Source organism: Polypterus senegalus, chromosome 8 (assembly GCF_016835505.1).
Source record: "Polypterus senegalus isolate Bchr_013 chromosome 8, ASM1683550v1, whole genome shotgun sequence".
NCBI classification, from domain to species: domain Eukaryota; kingdom Metazoa; phylum Chordata; class Cladistia; order Polypteriformes; family Polypteridae; genus Polypterus; species Polypterus senegalus.
The window spans coordinates 95,744,858-95,772,752 of NC_053161.1; the positions used below are offsets into that span (position 1 = coordinate 95,744,858).

Here is a 27,895-nt window from a genome sequence, read left to right on the forward strand (position 1 = left end):
CTACAGATCCAGTAATGCGCAAATCGTAGCGGCGAAGGAAAAGAGATGGAAATAGTCGAACCTAAAGCAGGTTTTAAATCGGATGTGTGGAAGCATTTCAGTTTCTCTCTGAAAAGAAACGAGAAAGGAGAAAAGGTGACAGACAATGAAAATACAGTATGCAGGCACTGCCAGACTGTGGTGAAATACAAGTCGGGGAATACGACTAACATGAGGAGCCATTTGTTAAATCATCACCCTGAAAAGTTACGTGAAGATACGAGGAGCAAAATCAAGTCGGGCCAAAAGACTATAAAAGAACCGTTTACAACCTCACTCCCCCACAACAGTGCGAGAGCACAAGAAATCACAAGATGCATTGGTGAATATATAGCCAAAGACCTACGGCCCTTTTCGGTGGTGGATAATGAAGGTTTTAAGAGGTTAGTAAACATGCTGGAGCCAAAGTATAAAATCCCGTCGCGGCCACACTTTAGTCAAACTATTTTACCAGCTCTTTACAAAGAGACAAGGGCGAAAGTTGCACAGAGCCTCAAGTAAGCAGAGTGCATCTCAATCACCACAGATGGGTGGACTTCACGAGCTACTCAGAGCTATGTTACCATCACAGCACATGCTATGACAAGTGAATGAGAGATAAAAAATGTTGTCCTACAGGCACGGGTACTCTTTGAATCACACACTGGACACAACATAGGCGAGGTGTTAAAATCTGCTGTTTCAGAGTGGGAGCTTGACATGATTTAAACAACAATCACCAGGGCATTGCTGTGGTTACTGACAATGCAAGAAACATGGGTGTAGCGGTAAAAGAGGCTGGTCTGTCCCCACATGTAAAGTGTTTTGCTCACACCTTAAACCTTGCGTCCCAGGCAGGTTTGAAGGTAAACCGTGTCAGTCGTCTGCTTGGCAGAGTGAGGCATGTAGCAGCGTTTTTTCACCGCAGTTCAACTGCAACAGCTGTGCTGACCTCCAAGCAGCAAATGTTAAACCTGCCAGTAAATAAACTGATAATGGATGTAGTAACTAGGTGGAACAGCTCACTTGACATGATTGAGCGCTACCTGGAGCAACAACAGGCAATTGCTGCAGCCCTACTGAATTCTGAAGTCAGGAGCAATGCACGTGAAATAGACACAGTAGACGCAGCTGACATCGCAGATGCTGAGAACATCGTTAAACTTTTCACACCCTTGAAAAAAGCAACCACTGTGCTGTGCGACGAATCTCGACCAACAATCTCTCTTATCATGACTCTCAAACACATGATTCAAGTGGGCATGGCACCGTGCGATGTAGACTCAAACACCATCTCTCAAATGAAGACAGCAATACTGAATGATTTGGCAGACCGTTACCAAGGGGAGCAAGCAGAGTTTCTGTATGAGAGCAGTGCGTTGGACCCCCGGTTCCGGGCCCTCCCCCATCTGAATAACAGCGAAAGGGATGACAGGCTCAAGTTAAAAGCAACACAGATGCAGAACCAGGTATTTGCTTAAAAATACTTTGTGTGTGTGACTTTTTTAGAGTTCCCAATATTTACAAAAATTATGTGTGCGTGTCTAACATTTAAAATTTTTGTAACTCTGCTTGCTTCTGCAGAACCCTAGTGAAGAGGAAGGTGCAGCACCAGGCAGCCATGAACATGTAGCTGGACACTCAAAAACTGACCTGCCACAAAAGCACATGCTGTGGGAGGTGTCTCTCCTCCATCCAAAAAGACTGCTCTTGAAGATCTCCTTGGGGATTCTTTTAGTTAAGGGCACAGCAGAACACAGCACACTGCTCAGATTGATGCAGACATTGACTTGTACCGCAAAGAGACCTCTATCTCACTCATGGCTTGTCCTCTCGAGTGGTGGAAAGACAATGCACAACGTTACCCACTGCTGTCAACCTTGGCCAAGTCATATCTCTCTGTCCCAGCAACCTCAGTCCCAAGTGAGAGGGTTTTTTCTGTTGCAGGGGACATTGTAAATGCCCAGAGATCCCAGCTTTTACCAGATAATGTTGATATGCTAATTTTCCTTAAAAAAAAACTGTCTCTGTCTGAATAAGTGAGTGTGTGAGTAAATGAGGTGAGTGTTCTCAAATACTCATTCGGCACATAGGCCAGCTGCAATAAGTAGGCTGCTATTTTTATTTTTTCTGAGTTTTCAAGAATACTAAATTGAAACTTTTTGCATGGTTTAATAATTTTTTGTTATTAAAATGGAAATATTGAAGTTCCTGTTTCAAAGTTTACAGATAGATGGCTAATTTGTATGCCATTGATATGTTCAGTGTTCATGTAAACTGTTTAATAAACACTTCTGGCACTTTTTTCGAGTCTCTTTATTAGTTTTGTTTTTCCTGTAAATGATTCAATAAATACCGTACCATGCCATTCATACCGAGGTATTACCGTACCGTGAAGGTTTGATACCATTATATCCCTATTGCCTTGTGGTTTACTCCTCAAATATTTATCCCTATATCTGAGTATACGAGAAAGTCTAGGGGAGACCACTTCCGATTTTTGTTTTTTTAATATGTGTTGCACAAAAAATAATCAGTGTATTTTTCCAATGTGCAACCATTTTTGGTGAGATTCAGCTCGGTCTATGAAAATTATTCTTATTACTATTATTAAAGTGCCCATGTGGCAACCTCTATTGCATACCTACCTGTTATTTGCGCTACATAAGTCTTAGTGCAGTTTCCCGTACAATTTGTAGTGTACAATACTGTGCCACAATTAGGGCTGAAATGCACATACTACACATTTGTACCATAGAAGAGAGTTAGGTATTGCTTCTCCATTACACCTCATTTAATATAAGACTTAGTAGCTCTTACAGTAATATACAGAAAAACCAAGTGGAGCTCCTTAGCACATCTACAAGGCTGACCTTTGTGTAAGCATCTCTTATTTTATGCCAATTTATTAAACATATGTTATTTTACTTCTTGAAAATGCTGAAACAGTATTATATTTAATTATACAAATCTTTGTTGTGTGTTTACCAAAATACTCTGGAACTTGCTATCAAAATAATTAGTGCTGCTTGGGTGATGCAAAGAATAACAGAAATTCAACAAAATACAGGACACAACAGTGAGGAGTTTGAGAGCCTAATGTGTGATATGCTTTTTAAGTAGCTAGTATAAATAAAGACAGAAGCTGAAGAGCAGTGATCTTCATCAGCAGTGCTTCTGCATATGATGTACTGTATATCTGTCTTTACTCTGCTTTTTAGCTGTCACCATTGGTTATTAGATGGTATTAGTGAGGATTACATTTAAGAGATGATTTTCAGTGGAAAGGTTTGCCCTGCATGGTCAATTCTGAAAGTGTAATTATAACCATGAGCCCATAAACAGCCCATTGCAAAGCTGGCTTTGTATTTTGGGGGGTTCTCTACTACAACAGTATTCCAATTTCCAAGATACATTAGTATGTTGCAAAAACAGTAAACTTTACAAATTCCCTACAGCTCTGACATAAGAGATTTCATAAACAAAATGACAGCACTCAATCCATCAGTCTATATTGGGTCAGCTGATAGCTAAGCTGTTCAGATATCTCATCCAGATACTTTTTAAAAGATATTAAGGTTTCCACACCCACTACATGACTCAGTAGTTTGTTCCAGCTTCCTATGATTTTGTGTGAAGATTGGCTTCCTGCCTTCAATCCTAAAAACACTTACTTTAATTTCCACAAGTACTCTTGAGCACATAAATCATTACTATTACCTGAAAGACTTCTAGTGAATCAATTTTATCAATATCTTTGAGACTTTAAAAGATTAGTTCCCCAGAAAACATTCTCTGTTCAAGACTAACGAGGTTTAAGTCTGTTAGTCTGTAACTAAAGAGAAACAGTGCTAACTTAAAAAAATAAATAAATACACAAACTCAGGAGAATCTCTAATCCAAATGAAAACCAATGACCAATGCATGCTTTCATGCTAACAACTAATGTTGACTCATTCACTATAACAAAAAACACTTTTAATCCTGTCACACATGTGCTTTTGGGAGAAAACCTCAGGGTTTGTTTAATTGTAACTACACTCCAAACCAAGGGTTGGTGCTTTCATCTAATGTCTTCTCTCTTCCTCCCTTTGCAGAAAAAACAATGGTCTCCACAGGGCCATCTTAATATATGGGCACAATGGGCTCTGGCCACGGGCCCCAGGAGCATAGGGTCCCACAATGTTTCTGTTGAGTATGTATTTTTCTATCTTGCTATCAAAACAGGGGCCCCAGTGCACTACTTTGCCTGGGAGTGCCTATGATGCTGTTAAGGCGGCCCTGGGTCTCCAATGATGTCACTTCCTGTTTCTAGTCTACTGAGCCCACCTCTTCCCCTTCACCACCTTTAAGACTACCTCCTCTGCCATTTTGAATCAGCCCAATTTTGGCTCCATCCATCCATCCATCCATTTTCCAACCTGTTGAATCCGAACACAGGGTCGTTTTGCTCTAGCCACCCAGTGACAAATTTTGGCTCCACTTCTGTAAAAGAAAACATTTCTTTTTTTTTTCTACCTGACTTTTACAATATACGGGGATCACATCCGGGGCCAAACCTTTCATGCACTATTTGTGTTTACTTTCTTATAATGCTCAAATGTCAAATCATTGCTAATTGGACCACTGCAACTACAATAAGTAATTGAGTTGTAAAAGTGCAATCTATAATGACTTTACTTTGTTGTGTATTAAAGCTGTAGGTTGCTCAGGTAAAGAAAGAAGGCCAGAGATGAAGTAATTTAAAAGGACATTTGAAGCCATTTCAGACAGAATCCTTTAAAAAGGCAAACAGAATACATGGCTAAATGGTTTGCCAAGTTGAATTTTAGACTGCATGTTAGGCCATCTCTAGAAAACTAGGTGCAACACCTGAATGGATTTACTGGAAAAAAACACTCAGCTACTCCAGGACTGAAAGGTAAGGAGCCATGAGACTGAAAACCGAAGGATTTTAACTTTTTCATCTTAACAAGTAGGCGAGTAGTCATCTCCAAGATGATTAAAATTACACCTTAGAAAAGGGGAAAAAATACTTGGACAAATAATTGAAATATATTTAATGAACTGTTCAGAACTGTCACTCTCAGAATAACACTGGATACCTTTTATTATATTGGAGAGAGGGGTGTTGGGTTGAACTGCCAGTTCATGTACACATCCTTTATTGTGTTTCTAGCATCATTTATGATATCCTAGCCCCAAGTTTTCCACTTGAAACAAACATTGCAATAGAGAAGTAAAATACTTGCAGCAAACTGATTAGCCAAACAGGTTCATGCTTTAACTATATTACACAACTAGCAAAATACCCACGCTTTGCAGCGGAGAAGTAGTGTGTTAAAGCAGTAATGAAAAAGAAAAGGAAACATTTTAAAAATAACGTAGCATGATATACATACATATCTACATATATACATATACAGGTACACATATATATATACACATACATATATACATATATATACAGTACATATCTACATATATACACACATACATATATACACATACATATATATATACACACACATATATATACATATACACATATACACATACTGTACATATATACATATATATACATATGCAAACATACATCCACATATATACATATATAAACATACATCCACATATATACTACATATATATATACTGTTATATATATATACTGTTGCTGGGGGTGCCAGAATCCATCGAGAAAGAAAAATGAAAAACATTATTTGTACAAAATCTTAATTTATCTATCCACTCCTGCTCTTTCGTGCACTTAGTGCTGCATGGGTATTATGAACTATCGTATCTGTTCAAGTTCTATTTAAATTTTAAATATAAGTCATTTTTATTTAGTCAACAGAAATATCTTTGGTAGGAATGTAAGTTAAATTTAGTCATCATTGCATACATTTTTCTTCAATATAGAAATTTAAAGACTAAATTCAACTTACATTCCTACCAAAGATATTTCTGTCGACTAAATAGAATCTACTTATATCCAAATATATTTTTTTGAATCTGATCACGCATTTTAGATCGACTTGACGCGCACTACATCGAGCCCGCGTGCTATTGTGTTCTCGCCTGTCTGCCTCAATAAGTCACCGTCGCTTCGCTCTTACTTTTTTACTGTTCATTTAATCATGGCTAGTCGCGAAAAAATTTGAAAATGGAAGGAGGATTACACTGAGTATGGCCCCGTTATTTATAAAGCTTCAATTGGTGATCTGTTTTTCTGCGTTAACCTCATATTTTTTCATATTTCTCAAACCAAGGGGGTGCGAAATCGGCCTCGTCCGTCACAGGGGGAGTTAGGGTAAAATGAATCAGGAAGCTCTGATATATATGTATGTGTGTGTGTATCTATAGTAATAAAAGGCAAAGCCCTCATTGATTGACTGACTCACTGACTCATCACTAATTCTCCAACTTCCCGTGTAGGTAGAAGGCTGAAATTTGGCAGTCTCATTCCTTACAGCTTACTTACAAAAGTTGGGCAGGTTTCATTTCGAAATTCTACGCGTAATGGTCATAACTGGAACGTATTTTTGTCCATATACTGTAATAGAATGCAGCTCGATAGCCGTGGGAGGCGGAGTTTCATATTAAAGCATTTAACCAATCACATTTCAGCCATCATTTGTTGCCAGGCAGAGAGGCTTTCACAATCTGTTGTGGAGGCACTCTAACACAGAATAAATGTCAATTAACCTGTTGCTTCAACCAATCAGATTTTGAGTTGGTGTCAGTAGGGCCCTCTAGCAGGCGTACGGCAACGTCACCGTATTCAGACCCATTCATTGGATAGAAGCCTATATGAGGAACTCTCCGAGGCCACTGAACACACTGCAAACACTCCGAGCGAAAGATCATCGTGCGCACTACGGCCAACTCCATGGCAGGATACTGGACAATATTATTTGCCAGACACAGACCAGATTTCAAGACCACGAAAACCTGATGTTTGTTACGCTCCTCGAGCCCCAGACGTTTCGGAAATACAAGAAAAATTTCATGCATGCAGCCTTCTCCACTTCAACACAGAGCCACAGAGCGCTTTTTGATCTGTCTCGGCTAAAAACAGAACTGACTGTAATGTATGCCATTGATGATTTTGCAGGAAAATCTCCCACTGATCTCCTTGACTTCCTTCATCAGAAAAATCTGAATGAGAGCCTGGGGCAGCTGTTCATATTGGTATATTTGGCGGTGAGCATTCCCATGTACACTGCTTCTATCGAGCAGACATTTTCAGCCTTAAAGCAAATTCAAACTTATGCCAGAAATACCATAGGGCGAGTTCGCCTTTCAGCATTAGCTTGGAATGCGATACAAAGGGATGTTTTGATGGAACTGAAGCGCACGGATAATCCGTACGAAAGAGTAATTAAACTGTTTTTGAGGAAAGAGAGGAGGATGGATTTTGTTTACAAATAATCTGAATTTTTGGTGAGTAAAATGTTGTGATTTTCCTAAATAATATTGCAAGTTTATGACTTATTATTGATGTTTTTTATGTGATGTCGCGGCTGTGGCTGCAGTAGAAAGGAACTTATTCACCCCGGTTTGTCTATTCAATAAAGGCATAAATTGTGGCTACAGGAGTTATATATATATATACATATATACATACGGTCAAATAAACGAACCCCACGCCATGGCACAACACGAGAGGCTTCGCCTCTAGCGCTGACGTCCGAGGTTCGGTTTCCGACAAGGGGTGCAGTGAATGTGTACGCCTGATGAACCCAGAATTAGGGTGAAACACGTGCCGCGTATTGTTTGCATTATTTGACAGTAAAACTATTTCAATATATTCAATATACATAATTCAGCGCTTCCGGATTCATTTTACCCTCGCATCCCCTTAGTTTGAGAAGAAGTATGAAAAAATACGAGGTTAACGCAGAAAAACAGATCACCAATTGAAGCTTTATGAATAATGGATACTTTATTCACCATCAATAATTGTTTTGGTAAAGCCTTACTCAGTGTAATCCTCCTTCCATTTTCTAATTTTTTCGCGAGTACCCATGAGTAAATGAATGGTAAAAAAGTAAGAGCGAAGCGAGGGTCACTTATTGAGGCAGGCAGGCGACAGCTCAATAGCTCGCAGGCTCGATGTGGTGCGCGTCAAGTCGCTCTACAATGTGCGATCAGATTCGAAAAAATATATCTTTTCAAGTTCTATTTGTATATAAGTAGGTTCTATTTAGTCAACAGAAATATCTTTGGTAGGAATGTAAGTTGAATTTAGTCTTTAAATTTCTATATTGAAGAAAAATGTATTTATTCATAATACCCACGAAGTGCACATAAGAGCAGGAGTCATCCATTTTACCAAGCAGCGTGTGTATGTGTATATATAGATATATAGATATATATAGATATTAGATATATAGATATATATAGATATAATATATATATATATATAGTGTGTGTGTGTATGTATGTATGTGTGCATATATATATATATATATATTTATATGTATATATATATATATGACAGCAACACTCATAACAGTGAAAAAACAATTACATTGGCAATCATGTTACGTAACTTTCAAAATGTTTCCTTTTCTTTTTAATTACTTCTTTAACACACTACTTCTCCGTTGTGAAGCGCGGGTATTTTGCTAGTATATATATTTATACAGGTATATATATATATGTTTATGTGTGTGTATATATATATATAAAAATAGTTTTACTGTCAAATAATGCAAAGAGTACGCGACACATGTTTCACCCTAATTCTGGGCTCATCAGGCGTACATACTCAATGCACCCCCTCTCGGGAATCGAGCCTGGGACGTCAGCGCTAGAGGCAAAGCCTCTTGCGTTGCGCCACGGTGTGTGGTTCGTTTATTTGACAGTATGTAGATTGGGGAATATAAAATATATATATAGCAAAATACCCGCGCTTCACAGCGGAGAAGTAGTGTGTTAAAGAAGCTATGAAAAAGAAAAGGGAGCATTTTAAAAATAACGTAACATGATTGTCAATGTAATTGTTTTGTGACTGTTATGAGTGTTGCTGTCATCAAGGATTTGATTATCATTATTTGTTTCAATCAGGTTCGTATTTGGAGGATGTGTTGTGTTCAGGTTACATTCCGTGTTTATCAACCATTGTAAAGATAACAGGTTTCATTCATCGATTCCTTTCTTACTGCGTCAATAAACAGCTCGTCTTCCTCTTTATTTGAGACATCACACACTGCATGCACGTTTTTTTTTACACTGTCTTCCTTTGGCTGAACATTGACTTTTTCCACCGTGTGCTTTGTTTCCGCAGTAGCTGCACTTATGAATATTCTTGTATGCGTCACTCGCTTCATATTCTTTTGCTGTCTTCTCAATTGTGCAATGCGTATTTTGTTCAGCGCTCTTTGGAGCTCTTGCTTTTTGTCTGCGTACTACGTTCACAGTCAGTCCACGTGAGCCGCTCGGAATTACATGCATTGAAGGTTCGCAGTTGTGCTTGTGCTATCTCATGCGACATCCGCGTCTTTATTTAATGTTAGCTAAGACCCGGCACTTAAAAGTTTCTCTCGCAGTTTAGCTGAGTTTGTGCCAAACACCACCCTAACCATCTCATCTTCGTCTGCATAAGCACAGTCCTTCACCCGCGAATATTTAGCGGCAGAGTGTTTCTATTGGATTTCCGCTGACGGACGGCCTTATATGGGCAGGCACTCAATTACGTGGAAGGCATGACGATGAGGGACGCAACTCCGCCTCACATGGCGACCGAGCTGTAGGCTATGGCCGGTATATATGTACATAAGTAGGTTCCAGATATGACCGTTACGCGTAGAATTTCAAAATGAAACCTGTCTAACTTTTGTAAGTAAGCTGTAAGGAATGAGCCTGCCAAATTTCAGCCTTCTACCTACACGGGAAGTTGGAGAATTAGTGATGAGTCAGTGAGTGAGTCAGTCAGTCAGTGAGGGCTTTGCCTTTTATTAGTATAGATCACCTCATTGATAAACAGTAAAGTTAAACTTTGTTGCAAAGAGCAAGCTGCTTCTGGCAAAGGATTGTATGGATCAAAAACCAGATACTGACTCCTTGAATCGACTTAGCACGTTTAGAAAAAAACAAATGTGCCTGCACACTGGGATGCTTTGGCATGAGTGGCTAAATTCATTGCAGTATTCTTGTTGCAAAATGACTCCGCCTAGATATATTACAAAGTCCTTTGTCTTCCTAATATATCATGCATTAATATTGTGATAGCACCTTTACGCTAGTAAATACTTCTTGATATTGAACTCAACATCCATCTATCCATCCATTATTAAACCTACTGAGTCCACTACAGCATCACGAAGGATAGCGATGGCTCAGGCAGAATTGATCACAATGTAGGAATCAACTCTGAAGAACGTACAACACTGTTGCAAGGCTCACTCACATCTACACTGGACCAATTTAGTGCCATTAATGAACTTAGGAGCCATATGCTTGGGATATAAGAGGAAAGAAGTGCACCTGGGAAAAAGACAAAGATACAGTAAGAGCTTCTAAACTCCGAAAAGATAATACCAGGGCCCCAGGATTTGAATCCAGGGATGGTAAAGATGCTACACTATCTACTGAGCCACTCTGCTTCCCATCAGGGTAGTAAGTGCTATATCTAAATATTATCAAATTGTTTATACTGTCTGAACGTGTTAGACATTTTCATTACATGTAAACATTATAAATACTGTCAAACTTTTTCTGCATTCACACCATAGTGTAACTTGTATAGCAGCTTTGTCACTGTCCTGCTCCACCGACAGACTGAGGAGATCGTTCCTCCCCCACACTATGCGACTCTTCAGTTCCACCCGGGGTGGGGGTGGGGGCGGTAAATGCTAACATTATAGTTAATGTCTATTTTTACATACATTTTTTATTACTCTTTAATTTAATATACATATATATTTTTTTTTTGTATCAGTATACTGCTGCTGGATTATGTGAATTTCCCCTTGGGATTAATAAAGTATCTATCTATCTCTATCTATCTATCTAAAACTTTATCTGGACATTACGAATTTGAAATATGATTTGATATTTATAGACAGTATGTAATTATTTGCATATGACATATTTATGAAAAGGCATAGAACTTAAAAGCCTACCTAATGGGAAGTGTAGGATGTAAGATTAAATTGAACTAAAATAACTCTTTTGTGCTGTTAATATAATAAGATGAATTGAAAAGTGTATGGCTAGTGCATTTGTATTTGAAATCTCTGTCACAAAGATCACAAGTTTATCTCTGGAAAAACTGTTCAGTTATTTCAGGTCATTGCAGGGCTTTCTAGTTCCTCACCTTAATTTTAAATGTTGTCAACTATTAGGTTGTATCTTTGCATGTGTCTCATTTTTATATCACAAAACCACAGTCTGCATACAGCACACAGATGGATGACTGCAAAGACCATTTTTCACAAGTACAAAGCACAGCGACAGAGCTGTAAAAGCAAAATGGGTCTTCAAAGTGCTCTTTCACTCACATTGGTAACCTTGTAACATAGAAAAGAGATTAGGAAAAAAGCCTTTTTAATAGAAGGCCAAAGAAACAAACACAAAGTTAAGCCACCCCAACATTTTCAAGCTACCATGGCAAATAACTAGTGGTCCAAATTTTCACAGTACAACATATGACAAGAAAGAGACATACAGGATCTGGTATAATAGTTTCTTATTTTTGTTATTGATTTTTGGGTAGTTTGAATTATTTCAGTTTGCAACGCCCATATCATCTTTCACTTACCACCAATACTAGGCAAAATGATCAGTATATCAATTACAAGGACATCTATCTTTTTACTATCTCTGGCTCAAAGTTTAATCTATTTTCATCCAACATGTTTTATCAGTCATTGGAATTGCAAAACTGGCAGACTTTTCTCTTGTTGTTTGTCTCCAGTGGGCAGTTAGCAAGCAAACATCACTCTGCTTTGAAAGCTTGGCCCACAGAATGCCAAAGACTGTAAAAAATAAAGACTGCAAATGATATTGAAGAAATGATTATATAGTGTGCAGAACGCTGAAAATAACTACTTTTACCTAAAATTATAACACAAGACTAATTTAGCTAAACCATTTAGCCAAGTGTGCATATAATATATTAATTATTGTCTTTATTTTACGCACTATTTTTGATTATTCCTTAGGGTAATAAATATTGCACATACTTTTTTAAATCTATAATTAGATGACATCCACACATACAAAAAAATCCCTGAATTCAAAATAATAAAAACAAAAAAGTTGACCTACATGTTATATGCATAGTTATTAGTCTTATTATCCCAAGTTGCCAGACGACCTCATGTGTCGCCTTATTTCCATTTTACTCAATGTATCTCCTGGGTCCCCTTCACTGAACATGGGTTTCCATGGTTTCTCTTCCTGGGTTTCTACCGCTGTGTGTGCTGTATATTCAGACCTAACAGAATTAGACTCTTTGCACTTGGGAAGAGACTTTTAATCTGAAAACACTTCTATATTGAGATTCTTCACTGCTCTCTCACATCACAGATGTGGAATGACCAATATGCAGACTAACCCCATAAGTATAGGCACTGCTTACAGTTCCTCTAGTCTTGGCCCTAGCTAGAATTTTCAGAGCATTGGTCACCTTATTTTAAATTATTAAACCAAAATGGAGCATTTAACATCCCTAAAATAATTATTAGTAACCTTGCCTGTTTGGCAGCTGCCTTTATTAGAACATAAGATCATTAGAACAATTTAGATGACAACAGGCCATTCAGCCCAACAAAGCTTGCCAGTTCTATCCACTTAATCCTTCTAAAAAACATCAAGTCTAGTTTTGAAAGTCCTACTCTCTAACACACTGCTTGGTAGTTATTCCAAGTGTCTATGCTTCATCGTGTAAAGAAAAACATCCTAATGTTTGTGCAATATTTACCCATTTTCTAGCTGTGTCCCCTTGTTCTTGATGAACTCATTTTAAAGTAACAGTCTCGATCCACTGTACTAATTCCCTTCATAATTGTATACACTTATCACCTCTTAATCTTCTTTTGCATAAACTGAAAAGGCTCAGCTTTTTTAGTCTTTCCTCATAATTCATCCCCTTTAGTCCTGGAATCAGCCTAGTCACTCTTCTCTGGACCTTTTTTAGTACTGCTATGTCCTTTTTGCAGCCTGGGGACCAAAACTGCACACAGTATTCCAGATAAGGCCTCACCAGTGCATTATAAAGCTTAAGCACAACCTCCTTGGACTTGTACTCCACACGTGGTGCTATGTAACCTAACCTTCTGTTTACCTTCTTAATGGCTTCTGATCACCGACTAGCATTTGATAGTGTCGAGTCCACTTCTTCTTCTTCTTCTTTCAGCTGATCCCGTTAGGGGTTGCCACAGCGGATCATCTGTCTGCATATGGATTTGGCAAAATTCTACACCGAATGCCCTTCCTAATGTAACCCTCCCCATTTATCCGGGCTTGGGACCAGCACGAAGAAACACACTGGTTTGTGCATCCTCTGACTCCTAAATCCTTCTCATGACGTGTACTTTTGATTTTCAGACCTCCTATTGTGTTTTCAACATTTTTACTTCCTGTGTTTATTACTTTGTACTTATTTACATTATGGGGACAAATAAAATTCTGTCTATCCATTATATTTCATGTGCCATACAGTATTCAGTATAATTGTTTACATATATTTTCTACAATTAAAGTACAAGAAAGTGTAGTGACTTGCTCAGGGTCACACAATGATTCAGAAATGGGGCTGAACCCGCAGCACTGCGAATTAAAGTCTAATGCTACCGCTACTATTCCACACTGATTTCTTACCAAAGGGCAGACATGTGCTAATTATTTGTAGCTCTTCCACCCATAATGTTACCATGGAAGGAAAATGTAAGCAAAAATGTATACCTTTATTAGCAACTAAGCAGGAATGAATACAAGGGAAACAAAAAACAAATAAACAGACCAAAAAAAATTACTAAAGCCTTCCTTTGCAACCTGTAGGTCACTAAAACAGTAGCAAGCACTTCCCTTCTCTTCTCATAATTTTCTCTTTCTAAAGTAAAGCAAATTTCAAGTCTTTGTATTGGCTCCTTGTATTCCTGATTATTTAGTGGGGACTACGAAGCTGGAACTTAAAAGGTAGCCTCAAAGCTGCCTACTCCCTAATCCTAACTCTGGAGAATGTAAATGTGCAGCATGTAAATAAGAATTTTCCTGTACATGTGACAACAATGACACTGTAAACATATAAAATCTGGGACCAAATGCCATACTTGGTAGAGTTCTCCTGACTTCTGTTAGTCCTCTCTGACCTCGCCTTTGAATGGGCAATCTGTTATCATTTCACTAGTTAGTGGTAATATGCTGCCCACTCTGCTTTCAATTAGAGGGTCAAACATCCTGGCATCTATTTGGTCACCTGCAATAAGAGAGTCATTGGATAATACTGTAGTTTGTTCACAGCTGATTTACAGCGGAAATACCCTGAGTTCATTAGAATGTCTACTGTAATAAATTGTATATGTTTTCTTTTTTATGAAATACGTCATTTTCTATATACTATCCGTTTTAATTTGTCAACTTTTTCAGGTATAGAAGTATATTACAAAATAGTCCTTTAAATCATTGTAATAATTAACTTTTAGCATATCCTGCTTGTTTTTAGCTAATTTCTTTAAGAATACACATACTTTGCTTGTAAATATGAATGTCCTGAAATGTCTCTATCTATTATTAATGAAATGTGTATTTCATTTTACCATTAATTTTTAAAGGTATTGCTGCATTCTCAAAGATGCTGCATTTCTAAGATGACATGTTTTCTTTTTAATTTTTTGAAGACACAGACCATATGTTTCTATATTGTTTGTTATTGATTTTGGTTGTGTAGGTGCAACTCCCACTCCTTAGGATTTTAGTTCAACATCTATAATTCTATTTCACTTTGAATATGCAAACTGCCCATAACAAATAAGTGGAAAACGGACATAAAGCAATAGTCATTGCTCATTTTCTCAATAAAAATGGAAAATGCTTATTTAATACTTGGAGTGAAAAAGAAAGCAAACAACATAGCAGTCCACAAGGTTTCCTGGTGTTATAGCACTGTTTAATTATTCCTCTCCCTTATAAGAAAGTGTCATGGTACGAATATTGACTATGAAAATGTAAAATCGGAATAAAACAACCAGCTTTACTTCTCATGTTTACCATGTCCCCAAAAATGACATCAAGCATAGCACTTCAGTGTGGCATCAGCAAATATAAAAAAGTAAAAATAGGCAGCATTATGCATTAAAGATTAAATCAAGTCCAATATATTAAGTTTCTGCAGATCATATAGTTTCAAGTGATATACTCTTTCAATTTAAGTATCTGCAATTTCTCATTTGTGTTACCTTCTTCATCTTCCACCTATAAAAAGGTTGAGGTTTATCTTTAAACGCTCCAACTGTGACATGAGTTCCTACTGATACTATAGCTTACCTATTCTATTTAGTGCTCCCTATCTTTAATTTAAAAAGTCTTGGCAGCCTGGTTTTTTGCGAGGCATATTTTTGGTGATCTCACATTTTTTAATAAAGATGGCACCTGTATACTGGCCACTTCACCTGTCACTATCATTATGAAAGCAAGCTAATCAACATTGAAATGCTTGTCAGCCCTGCTGTAATAAGGCTTACAATGTGACACTGATGAAATGAATAAAATATGAAACATACATTTTTAATAGCTGACTTTTTTTCATAATTCCAGATGGACAAAAAGACGATTGGCCCTCCAACTACAGTACTCAAGAACTTTAACATGTTTTTGATCCAGAGCAATTTTCCACTGAGTTATTGATGCATTAATTAAATATAGTTTTAAACTATAATAATCCTAGTATTATGAATGTTATTAGATTTGACTCTTGTAGTACTACATAATGATAAAACAGAACCTTTAATCCAGTTCCATAGAAAGATTGCTGCCTCGGATTAATAATATGTTAGTCTCACTTCCAAAAGACAAAACGTCTATACAAGAAACTTGGCAATTAAAAAAATCTTTAATAATATAGTAATTAAAAGAAGTGATTTTGTTAAAAGAAAAATTTCCAGTGATTCAGTAAGACAGAATATGTGAACATCATATTATTATATAAAATCATCCAGTGAACACTCTAAGCAAAATCCTGCAAATATGAATTGGTTTCAATTAAAATGGAAAGGTTTTGTTAGTAGTGAATCAAGTGCCAAAGATAACACTGAGATGAGGGAGGAAAGAGGGGACAGAAGACCAATCAATCACAGCAAAAACTTTAAAGGAAAGTACAAATGGCAAAGGTATATTTCAGGAGAATTAATGAGCCTATCTCCATTACTGTATACCTAACACATTAGCTCTTGCAAGTCTCCTGAGTGTGAGTAATGGTGCCAGGATGTTATATTGCCAGCATCCAGCACTCCAGCCCTAAAGCAAAAGTCTACTCTGATGCATAATTCCATTTTTCTGTAATGAATACTGTCCAAAAGATGATTTAGTACCTTAACATCTTTAACATTCCTAATATACTGTTGGTGAAGGTGTGTCAGTCAGTAAAAGTTATGGCATGGCACAATATGCTTGTAACTAGAAAGCTAATTTCTGTGAAAGTAAATAAAAAAGTGCTCCAAATGCATATCAAAATTATGAAAAAGAAACAAGTTCACAGTCATTGTCATATAAACATATGCTTGCATCCATGTTTTTACGATGCATAATAAGTCGTCTAGCTTACACCTATGAGCTTTGTTGCTAGGCAATAACTTGCAGCCATGTGACTCATGATTTTCATTGTTAGTATGAGGAGAAATTCAGTAGCAGTATTCAAAGGCTTTGGCTTGAGCTCTGCTGCTAACTTTTTATTTTGTGTGTTTTTTTATTGTTACATTTATGTGAGTTTTTGACCTTTGCATTGATCATCTGACCTGGAATACTCATTGAAAGATGACTGACATCAACGTTTTTCTTTAACCAAAGATACAGCTTCTGGATTTGATTAACAGATACCTACCCTATGTTCCAAAGGGAAGTAATCCATCATCAAATGTAGACAAATCCTGGGGGTAATCATAAGACAGAGATCTCAAATCAGTCAAGATTATTTCTGTAAGAAGATGATCTCCACTTACGGGTGTTACACACATTAGGACTCATGAAGTGTATGGGATGACAATATAAATATCTGCCTGGGAGTTTCCTTAACAGTATAATGACCATACACATATAGGAGGAGAATGATAGAACAGCTTGGGAGGCAATAAAGAAAGTATATTTCTGAAAACCATAGTGTATCAGGATTCTGGGTGATTCTGGGTAAGTTTGGAACATCACAAGAAAGCCAGATATAAACTTTTCTTCAGGAAAAAATATAACTGTTTTATTGAAATCAAGTTGATGTACACATTTCTATTGTATGTACCTCGTTACTACTTGTTAACATGAAATCCCTTCTAAAGAAGAAGATGGATTAATGTCACACATACGCATATGCATTATTTTACAAAAAAAATTGTTTTTATTTGATTGCGATTTCCCTGTGACTCATTTAAGTTACACATGGAATAAATTACTAAAAAATTATAAAATAGATATGGCAAAAAGGAGTGCTTTTCTGCTGTTTACATGGACACAGGCAGTTATAATGTTTAAAATTTCTGACTTAAAAACACATGATGCAGAAACTGATTACCATTATATCTGCTATTTGATTTGCTCATTTCTGTCCTCTGACTGTGGCCCTCCATTTAAATTGAATAATACATTTTATTTATATAGCACCTTTCCCATGAAATCATAGATGAAGTTATGCAAAAAGCAGAGTAATAGTCTCAGTGATAACTACCTTATTAAGTCCATTACAAAGGAGTACACTAAAGATGTTGGTCTGATGAGGCTGCATGTAAACATACCACCACATATGCTGAAGTTAACTTTCCATTCTTTCATGTTATCACAGAATTTTTGCTCTGCCACTATATATTATTTGTCTGGTATTACCTTCTAAACTGATCTTGTGGGATTCAGATTTTACCCCTAAAATGATATAAGCTGAACCTTTAATGATGTCAACTTCTCACAAACAAAAGTGCAAATCTCTCTTAAAATAAAGATTGTCCATGAAATCCCTCAAGTTAAGAAATCTTTTACCTTTAAGAATCCATTTATCTGTAACCACATAACTGAGTATTAGTTTGTCATCACTTTATTAAAAGCAATGTTATTATTCTCATATGGATAGGCAGTATGTGTATATGTAGCTGGTAGTTTTAGTATCAGCAACATAATAAAGATAAACATGTTCTTATTCATTAAATCCAACAGCTTGTCTTTCCATGATGTGAACACAATTAAGTGCTATTCATTAAATACAAAGGGATGTACTTGTACTTTGAATACTTTGTATTCTGGAACTGGTGCTGTTATTTCAATAGTTAATATTCATTCTACAGACCGAATGAAAAAAACGCTTCTCATTGGTCTAAAAGTAATAATCACAACTACTGCACTGTTGTTTATACTACCTGTAAATACTCATTGTTTTTAAATGAACATACACAATAATAATAAAAACATTTCTAATAATAAAGAAGGCTCCGGGCTGCACAGTTAGTATTGTACATATTAGCAATTTCTTTGAAATAGATTGAAAATGATAATTCTTCTTTTATCATTCTTATTATTTGTCATTATTAAGAATCAGATCTGCTGCATATACGATATAGAGGGCTGGCTCTTGGCCTTTAAAGGAATGGGCCTGGAATGTCCATCAGAGTTCGATGGTTTGACATAATAAGAGATATGTTCCTCTGTGACTCACAAAGTATTTCAAGCAGCATGGAGTGCAAGGCAGAAACCAAGACCCTAACAGGGCAACACAATTATAATAACATACATTTATTATATTGTATAAGCATTTATGTATAAGATCAGCAAACTAACAATGAAGATTTCTAAGAGCAATTATAATATACCAGTAACGGCGCACTGCACGATAACGTGCAGCAAATACGCTTGACTTGAGCATTCATACTTTTCATTTTTCTGTACGTTTAGCATTCGTTTGCTCAGAGGTTGATGTGCTTGCTGCTTCCTGAGCAGCTCTTCTTTTCTCCACCCTAGCGGCTCGCTTCTTCTCTTCTTTCATTGGCATCTTTTCGCGTTAAAACTGATTAAGTGTTTGTGTTGCAGTTACTTAGTATGTTTTTCTTAATTTTTCACTTAAGATAGCACTTAAGTCTTCAATCTGCCTCAAGAATGATTTAAGATATGAAGAGGAAGGAGAAGTGACGGCGAAGGTAGTAGGGATGAGAACGGCGCTCGTACACACGTGCTGCTGCCGAGAGTGGATTCTACAATAAAATAAAATAAAAATAAAAATAGGAATAACCTTGGAGGTGAATCATCACCCGAAAAGCAGATAGTAGATGTCACGCAGTATTTGTGTACCAAATTTCAGGTCAACAGGTCAAACAGTTTGCGAGCTGATTTAAAATCCTGGCCAAACAAACGAACAGCCATGCTAGTGTATTATATATAAAGATTATGTATCTAATCATGGGTAGAGATGTTCCCGGTCTTCTTCAAAATATAAAATGCAATACATAAACTATACAAGTCAGAGAAACTTTAAACATCAGGTGAAGCACACAGTATATGTGAATAATACATACGTTAGAATCTATACTAATAAAAGGCAAAGACCTCACTGACTGACTGACTGACTCACTGACTGACTGACTGACTCATCATTAATTCTCCAACTTCCCGTGTAGGTAGAAGGCTGAAATTCGGCAGGCTCATTCCTTAGAGCTTACTTACAAAAGTTTGGCAGGTTTCATTTCGAAATTCTACACATAACAGTCATAACTGGAACCTACTTACATATATATATATATACGGTCATAGCCTACAGCTCGGTCGCCGTGTGAGGTGGAGTTGTGTTCCTCATCATCACACCTCCCACGTAATTGAGTGCCTGCCCATATAAGGCCGTCTGTCAGCGGCAATCCAATAGACACGCTACCGCTAAATATTCGCGGGTGAAGGACTGTGCTTATGCAAATGAAAACGAGATGGTCAGGGATAGACTAGTGTTTGGCACAAACTCAGCGAAAGTGCGAGAGAAACTTTTAAGTGCCAGGTCTGAGCTAACATTAAATAAAGCCGTGGACATTGCGAGATTGCACGAGATAGCACAAGCACAGCCGAGAAGCTTTGATGCATGTACTCCGAGTGGCTCACGTGATCTGACTTTGAACGCAGTACGCAGATAACAAGGAAGAGCTCCAAAGAGCGCTGAACAAAAAACGCATTACAAAATTGAGAAGGAAGCAAAAGAATATGAAGCGAGTGATGCATACAAGCATATTCATAAGTGCAGCTACTGCGGAAACAAAGCACGGTGTAAACCGTAAGTTTAAATTAAGTTTATAGACACGCTGCCGCTGGTGTTTGTCATGCCTACGACGAATACGATATTCGTGAGATACAAGTTTAATGAGAAGACGCGGGGTATAAACGAGACTTTGGATCACTTTGTAACGGAGTTAAAATTGCTGTAACGGAGTTAAAATTGCTGGTGAAGGACTGTGCTTATGCAAACAAATAGGAAAGCAAGGTGTAAAGCTTAACTTTAAATTAAGTTCATAGACACACTGCCACTGGCGTTTGTCATGCCTAAGACGAATACAATATTTGCGAGATACAAGTTTACTGAGACGACGCAGGGTATAAACGAGACTTTTGATCACTTTGTAACTGAGTTAAAATTGCTGGTGAAGGATTGTGCTTATGCAAATGAAGATGAGATGGTCAGGGATAGAATAGTGTTTGGCACAAACTCAGTAAAAGTGCGAGAGAAACTTTTAAGTGCCTGGTCTGAGCTAACATTAAATAATTGCTGGTGAAGGACTGTGCTTATGCAAACGAATAGGAAAGCAAGGTGTAAAGCTTAACTTTAAATTAATTTCATAGACACGCTGCTGCTGGCGTTTGTCCTGCCTAAATCGAATACGATATTCGCGAGATACAAGTTTAATGAGAGGACGCAGGGTATAAACGAGACTTTTGATCTCTTTGTAACTAAGTTAAAATTGCTGGTGAAGGACTGTGCTTATGCAAACAAATTGAAAGCAAATGTTACATTATTTTTAAAATGTTTCCTTTTCTTTTTCATAACTTCTTTAACACACTTCTTCTCCACTGCGAAGCGCGGGTATTTTGCTAGTGTAATAATAAAGGAGTCAAATAAAAATATAAATAAACCACATAACACAAATGTCATAGACCACAAACCAGAAAGCATTTATAAGAAAAGGCAAATTGTAATTTCTGGCTTTAATGCACCGGATCTGTCCAAAATGATAAAGTGACACAAACAGATGTGTAATCCTTAAAATGCAAGATTGCTTTCTAATGGTTCTATTATAGTCATGCTTTGTTTGATGTTAGTCTCCAAAGTCAACATTGATACATTTCAAGCATGTAAATTAAGAAAGGAGCGATAATGTTCAACAAATTACAAGCTCTAAGAGAACTGTGCATTAAGATAATGATCAGACAAGCACAATTAATTAATTGCAATTTTCTAATTCCTTTTGTCCTTTTACACATGTAATTTAAGGTGCTATTCAATAATTCATTGGAAGATTAACAATATATAATTTTCCACCCATTTTTATCATCTTAATTTATATGAATTTCATTTGTATTCAACATACTGAGCAGAGGCTATTAGGCAAGTCCTAGCTAGGTCAGGGCAGGCAATAGGCCACCTGTTCTGCCTGCTGCCACTGCTTTCTTTAATTTAATGTTTGTGTTGTAAAAGGCTCAGTCAGGATTTAAGGCAGTGAAAATTCTGTAATAAGAATATGTATACTGAATATATTTGCTTATTTAATCAGTATACCAAACCACAAATCCACTATTCTCCATCTTTATATACTGTGTATTCCTGAATTTTTAATGCAGTCTAAAAGATACAGTAATGACTTTAATATTGTTTTTATAGCAAAATGTTTTGCTTTGCAAAATGTGTTTTTCTGAAAATTATTATAAAATAGCAATATAAGGCAAAATTAGGTGTGACAGTGTGGAGCAGGTTAGCTCCTAGCTCCTGTTGCTTTCAGGGAGCTTCTTGAACCCGCCAACCATCAATAATATAACCAAGATGTGCTAGGCAAATGAGGACACATACAAGTAGCAAGGGTTAGTGTAAAAAGGTTATAAGTGATTTTATTAAAATCTAAACACAATACAGTGTCCAATAAGTGCAGTGCAGATTAAAAATACATAATCCCATAAAAACAGTGATCCAAAAATTAATGGATGGTATAAATCCATCAGTATGAATAATTCCTTAAAAGAGAGGTTAAAATCCTAAAGCAGAAAACTTTTCTAAAATCATAGTCCCTGGTGCGTCCTTTTAAAACTGACAGCTCTTCCGCTTACCCTGCAACAGGGCCATGCAGCAGAGGAGACACTTGGCTGACAAGCACAGCCCACTTTCTATTACAGGCCCAGGCCACTACAGTCCATGGCTCGCCAGCAGAGCTCCCCATCTGAGCTGAGCCGTGCTCCAAATAGCTCCTGCTGCCTTCCCCAGAAATGCATGGGAGCAAGCACCGGGTCACTCCAGCTCCCTAAGCCGCTCAGCTAGAGTGGCCTTCTTCAGCCCCAGGCCATCAGCCACATGCTCTCCTAAGGGGTTCTGCTCCTGGTTGTCTACCCTTTCTCTCTCTCTCCCTTACACTCGCTCACTCTTGTGTTCCATCCATTTTAACCTCTGTCTCCCTTTTTCTTTCTCTGTTCAATTCTTTGTTTTTCACAGATGTCCCCTCTCTTGTACCGGCTCCCCCTTATATGCCACCATGGGTGCAGTGATTCCACACATCTACCCCCTTAAGCTGTCAGTTGCATGGAAAGGCTCCACAACTCAACCAGCCCTGTGCAATTGGTGGCACAGGTCAGTGGTGTAGCCAAATAGATGCACTAAAACTGTAGCAAGCCTACATAACACTACACGTGGGTTGGCTTCCTGAACTGGCTATCACTGTTTAATATGGTCTGGAGGCTGACAAAGAAATGTCCCTTTAGGCATTATTAGCAGGTGAGGGGACGCTGGTGCAGGCAAGTTGCTGCCGCTCCTCCCTGTTAACAACACTTTTCGCAAAATTCGCCTTAATTCTACACTCCTCACGCTTGTTTTATTTCTTTCATTGTACGTATAGTTCATGAATACAGCCGACTTGAATTGCATGGATTTTGCTTAATATTTACAGATTTTATGGACTCTACTTTGACTGGGAACAGCTGAGTCTGTGGATCGCGGGACGAGACCTACAAATATTTCTTTGTACCTGGCGATCTATGACCTCGGGATGATCTGTCTCCGTGATTATATTCACTATGCTGATCTGTTCCCAATTCGTTTTGCAGTACTCTACGACTGGGAACTGATCTGATGTTCATACTAACCTGGCTTATGACTCCGGGGCGAGCACGCCTGGAATTACCAAGCGTTACTGTTTATGGCTGTGTATTGGAACCTACAAATCCTGCTACCTCCACCTGCTATGCTTTCTGCTGCTTTGCTATCGCCGCTCATCTCATCTACGCTACCACACACGCCTGCCCTACCGGTTCCAGTGTGCTGTGCTGCTTCTCCACTGCTATTCAGATTAGTATTGCCAAGTATCATGCTAAAATACTCTCATGACAAACTCCATCTTATTAAACAGTTTGTCCAGAGCAAATGGTCTGACTGCAACATCCTAAAAGACGCCAGTAATTTCCAGTGCCCAAAATATATAAATCGCGGGTCAGGTCGCCGCCACCACCAGGTTGCACATGAAAAGACAATAAGCCTTCATTCTCATGGCCCTGGAAATAGAGGTGTCAGTGTGCCAAATTTACATTGTGTGGAAATAAACCCTGATCATGGCTCTGTGCAAAAAGAAGCCTCATTAACTAATTGCACTGTTTAACTCGAGATCTCTTAATGGCAAAGCATAGGTGTTGTCAGAACTCATCACTGACACCAAACTTGAAATACTGTGTTTAACGGAGACTTGGCAAAAACCAAACAAATTGACGTCTCTCATGGAGGCGACTCCACATGGTTTCACTTTCCATACAGAACCTCGCAGCTCTAGACAAGGCGGTGGGCTTGGAGTAATTATCAGAGCAGACTTAAATATCAAACGAATACCAATTGACTGTCCACTGTCTTTTGAGTGCCTGGCTCTTAAACTAATAACGGAAACAGGTCCTGTCTCACTCATTGTTCTTTATCGTCCCCCAAAATACAATGCATCCTTCTTATCTGATCTGATTGAACTTTTAACCCACCTAAGCTCTTACTCTCAGAGAATTATCCTTCTTGGTGATTTCAACATCCATATTGACACTACTACATCTAAACTGAGAAATGAATTCCTATCCTTACTGGACTGTTTTGACTTGACACAACATGTTGATTTTCCCACCCACTCTGGTGGTCATATATTGGATCTGATCTGCACTTCTGGACTATCTGTTGCCAACATTTACAGCACTGATTTGGGACTCTCTGACCATAAAGCAGTATTTTTCACTGTCTCATTGCCTTTCCCTCCTCTTACCTGTAAACGACAAATTTCTTACAGAAACCTTAAAAATATCTGTCCCTCTATCCTTTCTGGATCCATTTCTGATCTTTTACTGTCTGCACCTATTCCGTCAACACTAGATAGTCTTGTTGACCACTATAACTCAGCCCTTCATTCAGCATTAGATAAAACAGCTCCTTTAAAACATAAGAAGGTTTCCATTAAACGTTCAGCTCCTTGGTATAACTCAGAATTGCGATCTTTGAAAGCAGCTGGCCGACGCCTTGAGAGAATGTCACGTAAGACTGGCCTCACCGTGCACATCCAGGCTTTCTCTGACCACCAAAGAGCTTACAGAGAAGCACTAACTGCTGCTAAGAACACCCACTATGGCAGAATAATAGAAAGTGGCTACAATAACCCAAGGGTTTTGTTTTCTGTAGTTAATAAACTACTCAAACCTGCATCTGGCCCAACTACCTCTTCTACTGAAGTCTGTGAGGAATTCCTCCACTTTTTCCGTAACAAAATTAAAGATCTAAATAATTCAACTAACATAAATACATCATCTGTTTATATCTTTTCCCTGTTTTCCCACTCCATCCAGCTCCTTCTCTAAGTTCTCACCAGTCACATCTGCGTTTGTTAATAACCTGCTTTGTAAGATTAGACCGACTACTTGTGTACTGGACCCCATCCCCAGCACACTACTTAAATCCTGCCTTCATGCCATAAACCGACTGTTACAACAATAATAAACTCATCCCTTGACACTGGCTCTGTGCTGCTCACTTTTAAAATCGCTTCTGTAACCCCAATGTTAAAAAAGTCTGGTCTTGATGCTGACAATCTTAACAGTTTCCTGCCTATGTCCCACTTACCTTTCCTGTCAAAAGCTCTTGAGTGTGTTGTAGCCTCCCAGCTCACCAATTACTTAACCACTAATAATTTGATGAAACCCTTTCAATCTGGTTTCAGGGCGCAGCACAGCTGTGAAACTGCTCTGCTATGGGTAACCAATGATTTGCTTATGGCAGCAGACTCTGGACAAACCAGCATATTAATTCTATTAGACCTCAGTGCAGCATTTGACACTGTCAGACATGACATTCTACTGTCCAGAATGGAGAACATGCTGGGTATCTCTGGCACTGCCCTCCAGTGGTTCAAGTCCTACCTGACTGATAGGCAAGAGTTTGTTAGTCTTGGCAACAGCAGATCCAGTTTGGCCCCAGTCACACAAGGAGTTCCACAGGGCTCTGTCCGCGGCCCTCTTCTCTTCTGTATTTATATGCTTCCCCTTAACCATATTATTCGTAGCTATGGACTGGGCTATCATTTTTATGCAGATGATATTCAACTCTACTTCAATGTTAAAAGTGGAACTTCATCAGAGCTTTCTCAGCTCACAACCTGCCTTAGTGAAATTAAAACCTGGATGGAGCAGAACTCTTTAAAATGAAACTGCAACAAAACTGAACTCCTGCAAATTGGGACTAAAATGCAACTTAATGAAATGAGCTCCGTCCCAGCCAATCTTGGCGGTGATCTCATCAGACCTGCCTCTACTGCAAAGAATCTTGGTGTCATTTTTGATTCTTCCCTTTCTTACTCCGCCCACATAAATCACATTAAGAAACTTTCTTCCTTTCACCTCCGTAACATATCCCGTGTTCGCTCCTTCCTCTCCTTCAGACAATCAGACTTCACCCAGATACGTCCGCTATTTGTGGGTGGCCACCCAGAAGTTGGAAACAGTGAGGTGAATCCCAGAGAAGAAGCAAGTGGTTGCGGTATATGGACCCGTGATTGTCCGGGATTGTCTTCAGGATAGGAAGAAGGCAGCCATATTCGCCTGAGGTCCATTTTTTTTCATCAATGAGAACTGTACAACCGGAATTATCGCCGTTTCACACAAACTATGTTTAATCATTCTCCTTTAGGTTTGCTTTTTATTTTGTGTGTGTTTCATACCAGGGATTAAGGTTTGGCCACTGAGGGTAGGGAGGGAAGGGAGGCTAGGGAGGCGGGGGAGAGCACCCAGGGAAAATGGGATCATGAACGAGCACCCAGTCACCTTTCATATAAATGCCTAAATATTGTACTCTAAATTACAATACACTTGCTTAATTAACCAACCAAACTACCATCTGGGTTTCTGTCAAGCATTGGCGGGCGCAGAGAGTGGGGGAGACGGATCGAGGACCAAATAGTTTTTAATGCTAATATATCCTTCGAATATTGTCTACTTCCCTTGCGGGTGGTGAAGTGTAGCAATCACACCCCTTTTTGGACAATTGTTACAAAGCCAATAAATAAAAGCACTAAAAGCAACCTTTTCATAAAACCAAACCCAAGCCCCCTTTAAAAAAACAATATAAAAAGAATAAGAACTTTAAAATGACTATTAAAACAACAATAAATAAATGTCCATTACAAAGTTCAGGGTTCTAAAATGTCCTCCTCTGGCTTGAGTCTCATGGGTTACTTAAAAGTCTGGCACCTAACCCACTTGCTGTTTCTCCTTCTGTTCTTTGTTTCTCACCACCTTGGCTCATCCCACTGCTGCCACCAATGTCCATATATATATATGCATAAAATGTTTAACCATGTATAACATGTATTACATGGTTATGGGTCATGATAAATATGTGTCACCTACTGTATATATATTTATAGTCACTGGCATGTTCATAAAGGACAGTTTAAGAGCTCTGGTAATGGAAAGTCTTCACTGCTTCAGAGGTTGGTGTTCTGTAATAACATGTTTCCTTTTCCTCCCTCTGCAGACTGGATGATTGATGTCTTTTCCGTCACTGACATGATGTCCAGTGTCCAGAAATCATCATAACCATCAAGATCTGCCATCTTGTTAAGTCAGAATCAGACTCCCATCTAAAAAGATGTTCTGTTTAATGTACTTTACTCATACAAAATGACCTCCAGCAGGCCACTGGTGTGAATGTCTCTGACCAAACAATCAGAAACAGACTTCATGAGGGTGGCCTGAGGGCCCAACGTACTTTAGTGGGCCCTGGGCTCACTGTCCGGCACCATGGAGCTCAATTGGCATTTGCCATAGAATACCAGAATTGGCTGGTCCACCACTGGTACCCTGTGCTTTTCACAGATGAGAGCTGGTTCACCCTGAGCACATGTGACAGACATGAAAGGGTGTGGAGAAGTCGTGGAGAAGGTTATGCTACTTGTAATATCGTTCAGCATGACCGATTTGGTAATGGATCACTGATGGT

General features: G+C 38.3%; 2 protein-coding genes across 6 annotated transcripts in view; one reads left to right on the top strand and one right to left on the bottom strand.

The window, feature by feature from the left end:
• LOC120534139 (E3 SUMO-protein ligase ZBED1-like) lies at positions 1-27,593 on the top strand. 2 transcript variants are annotated; one of them, XR_005634686.1, is made up of 2 exons: positions 1-422; positions 13,385-13,512. XR_005634686.1 is itself a non-coding variant. In XM_039761462.1 (2 exons), the coding sequence occupies exons 1-2, from the start codon at positions 46-48 to the stop codon at positions 27,441-27,443; spliced, it is 390 nt and encodes a 129-aa protein (XP_039617396.1). In that variant the 5' UTR covers positions 1-45; the 3' UTR covers positions 27,444-27,593. The 2 variants fall into 2 exon arrangements, 1 of the variants encoding a protein (XP_039617396.1); XM_039761462.1 differs by lacking the exon at positions 13,385-13,512 and adding an exon at positions 27,431-27,593.
• LOC120534138 (voltage-dependent calcium channel subunit alpha-2/delta-1) overlaps positions 1-27,895 on the bottom strand; it is a 690,895-nt gene that overhangs the window by 642,614 nt on the left and 20,386 nt on the right. The window lies entirely within an intron of this gene.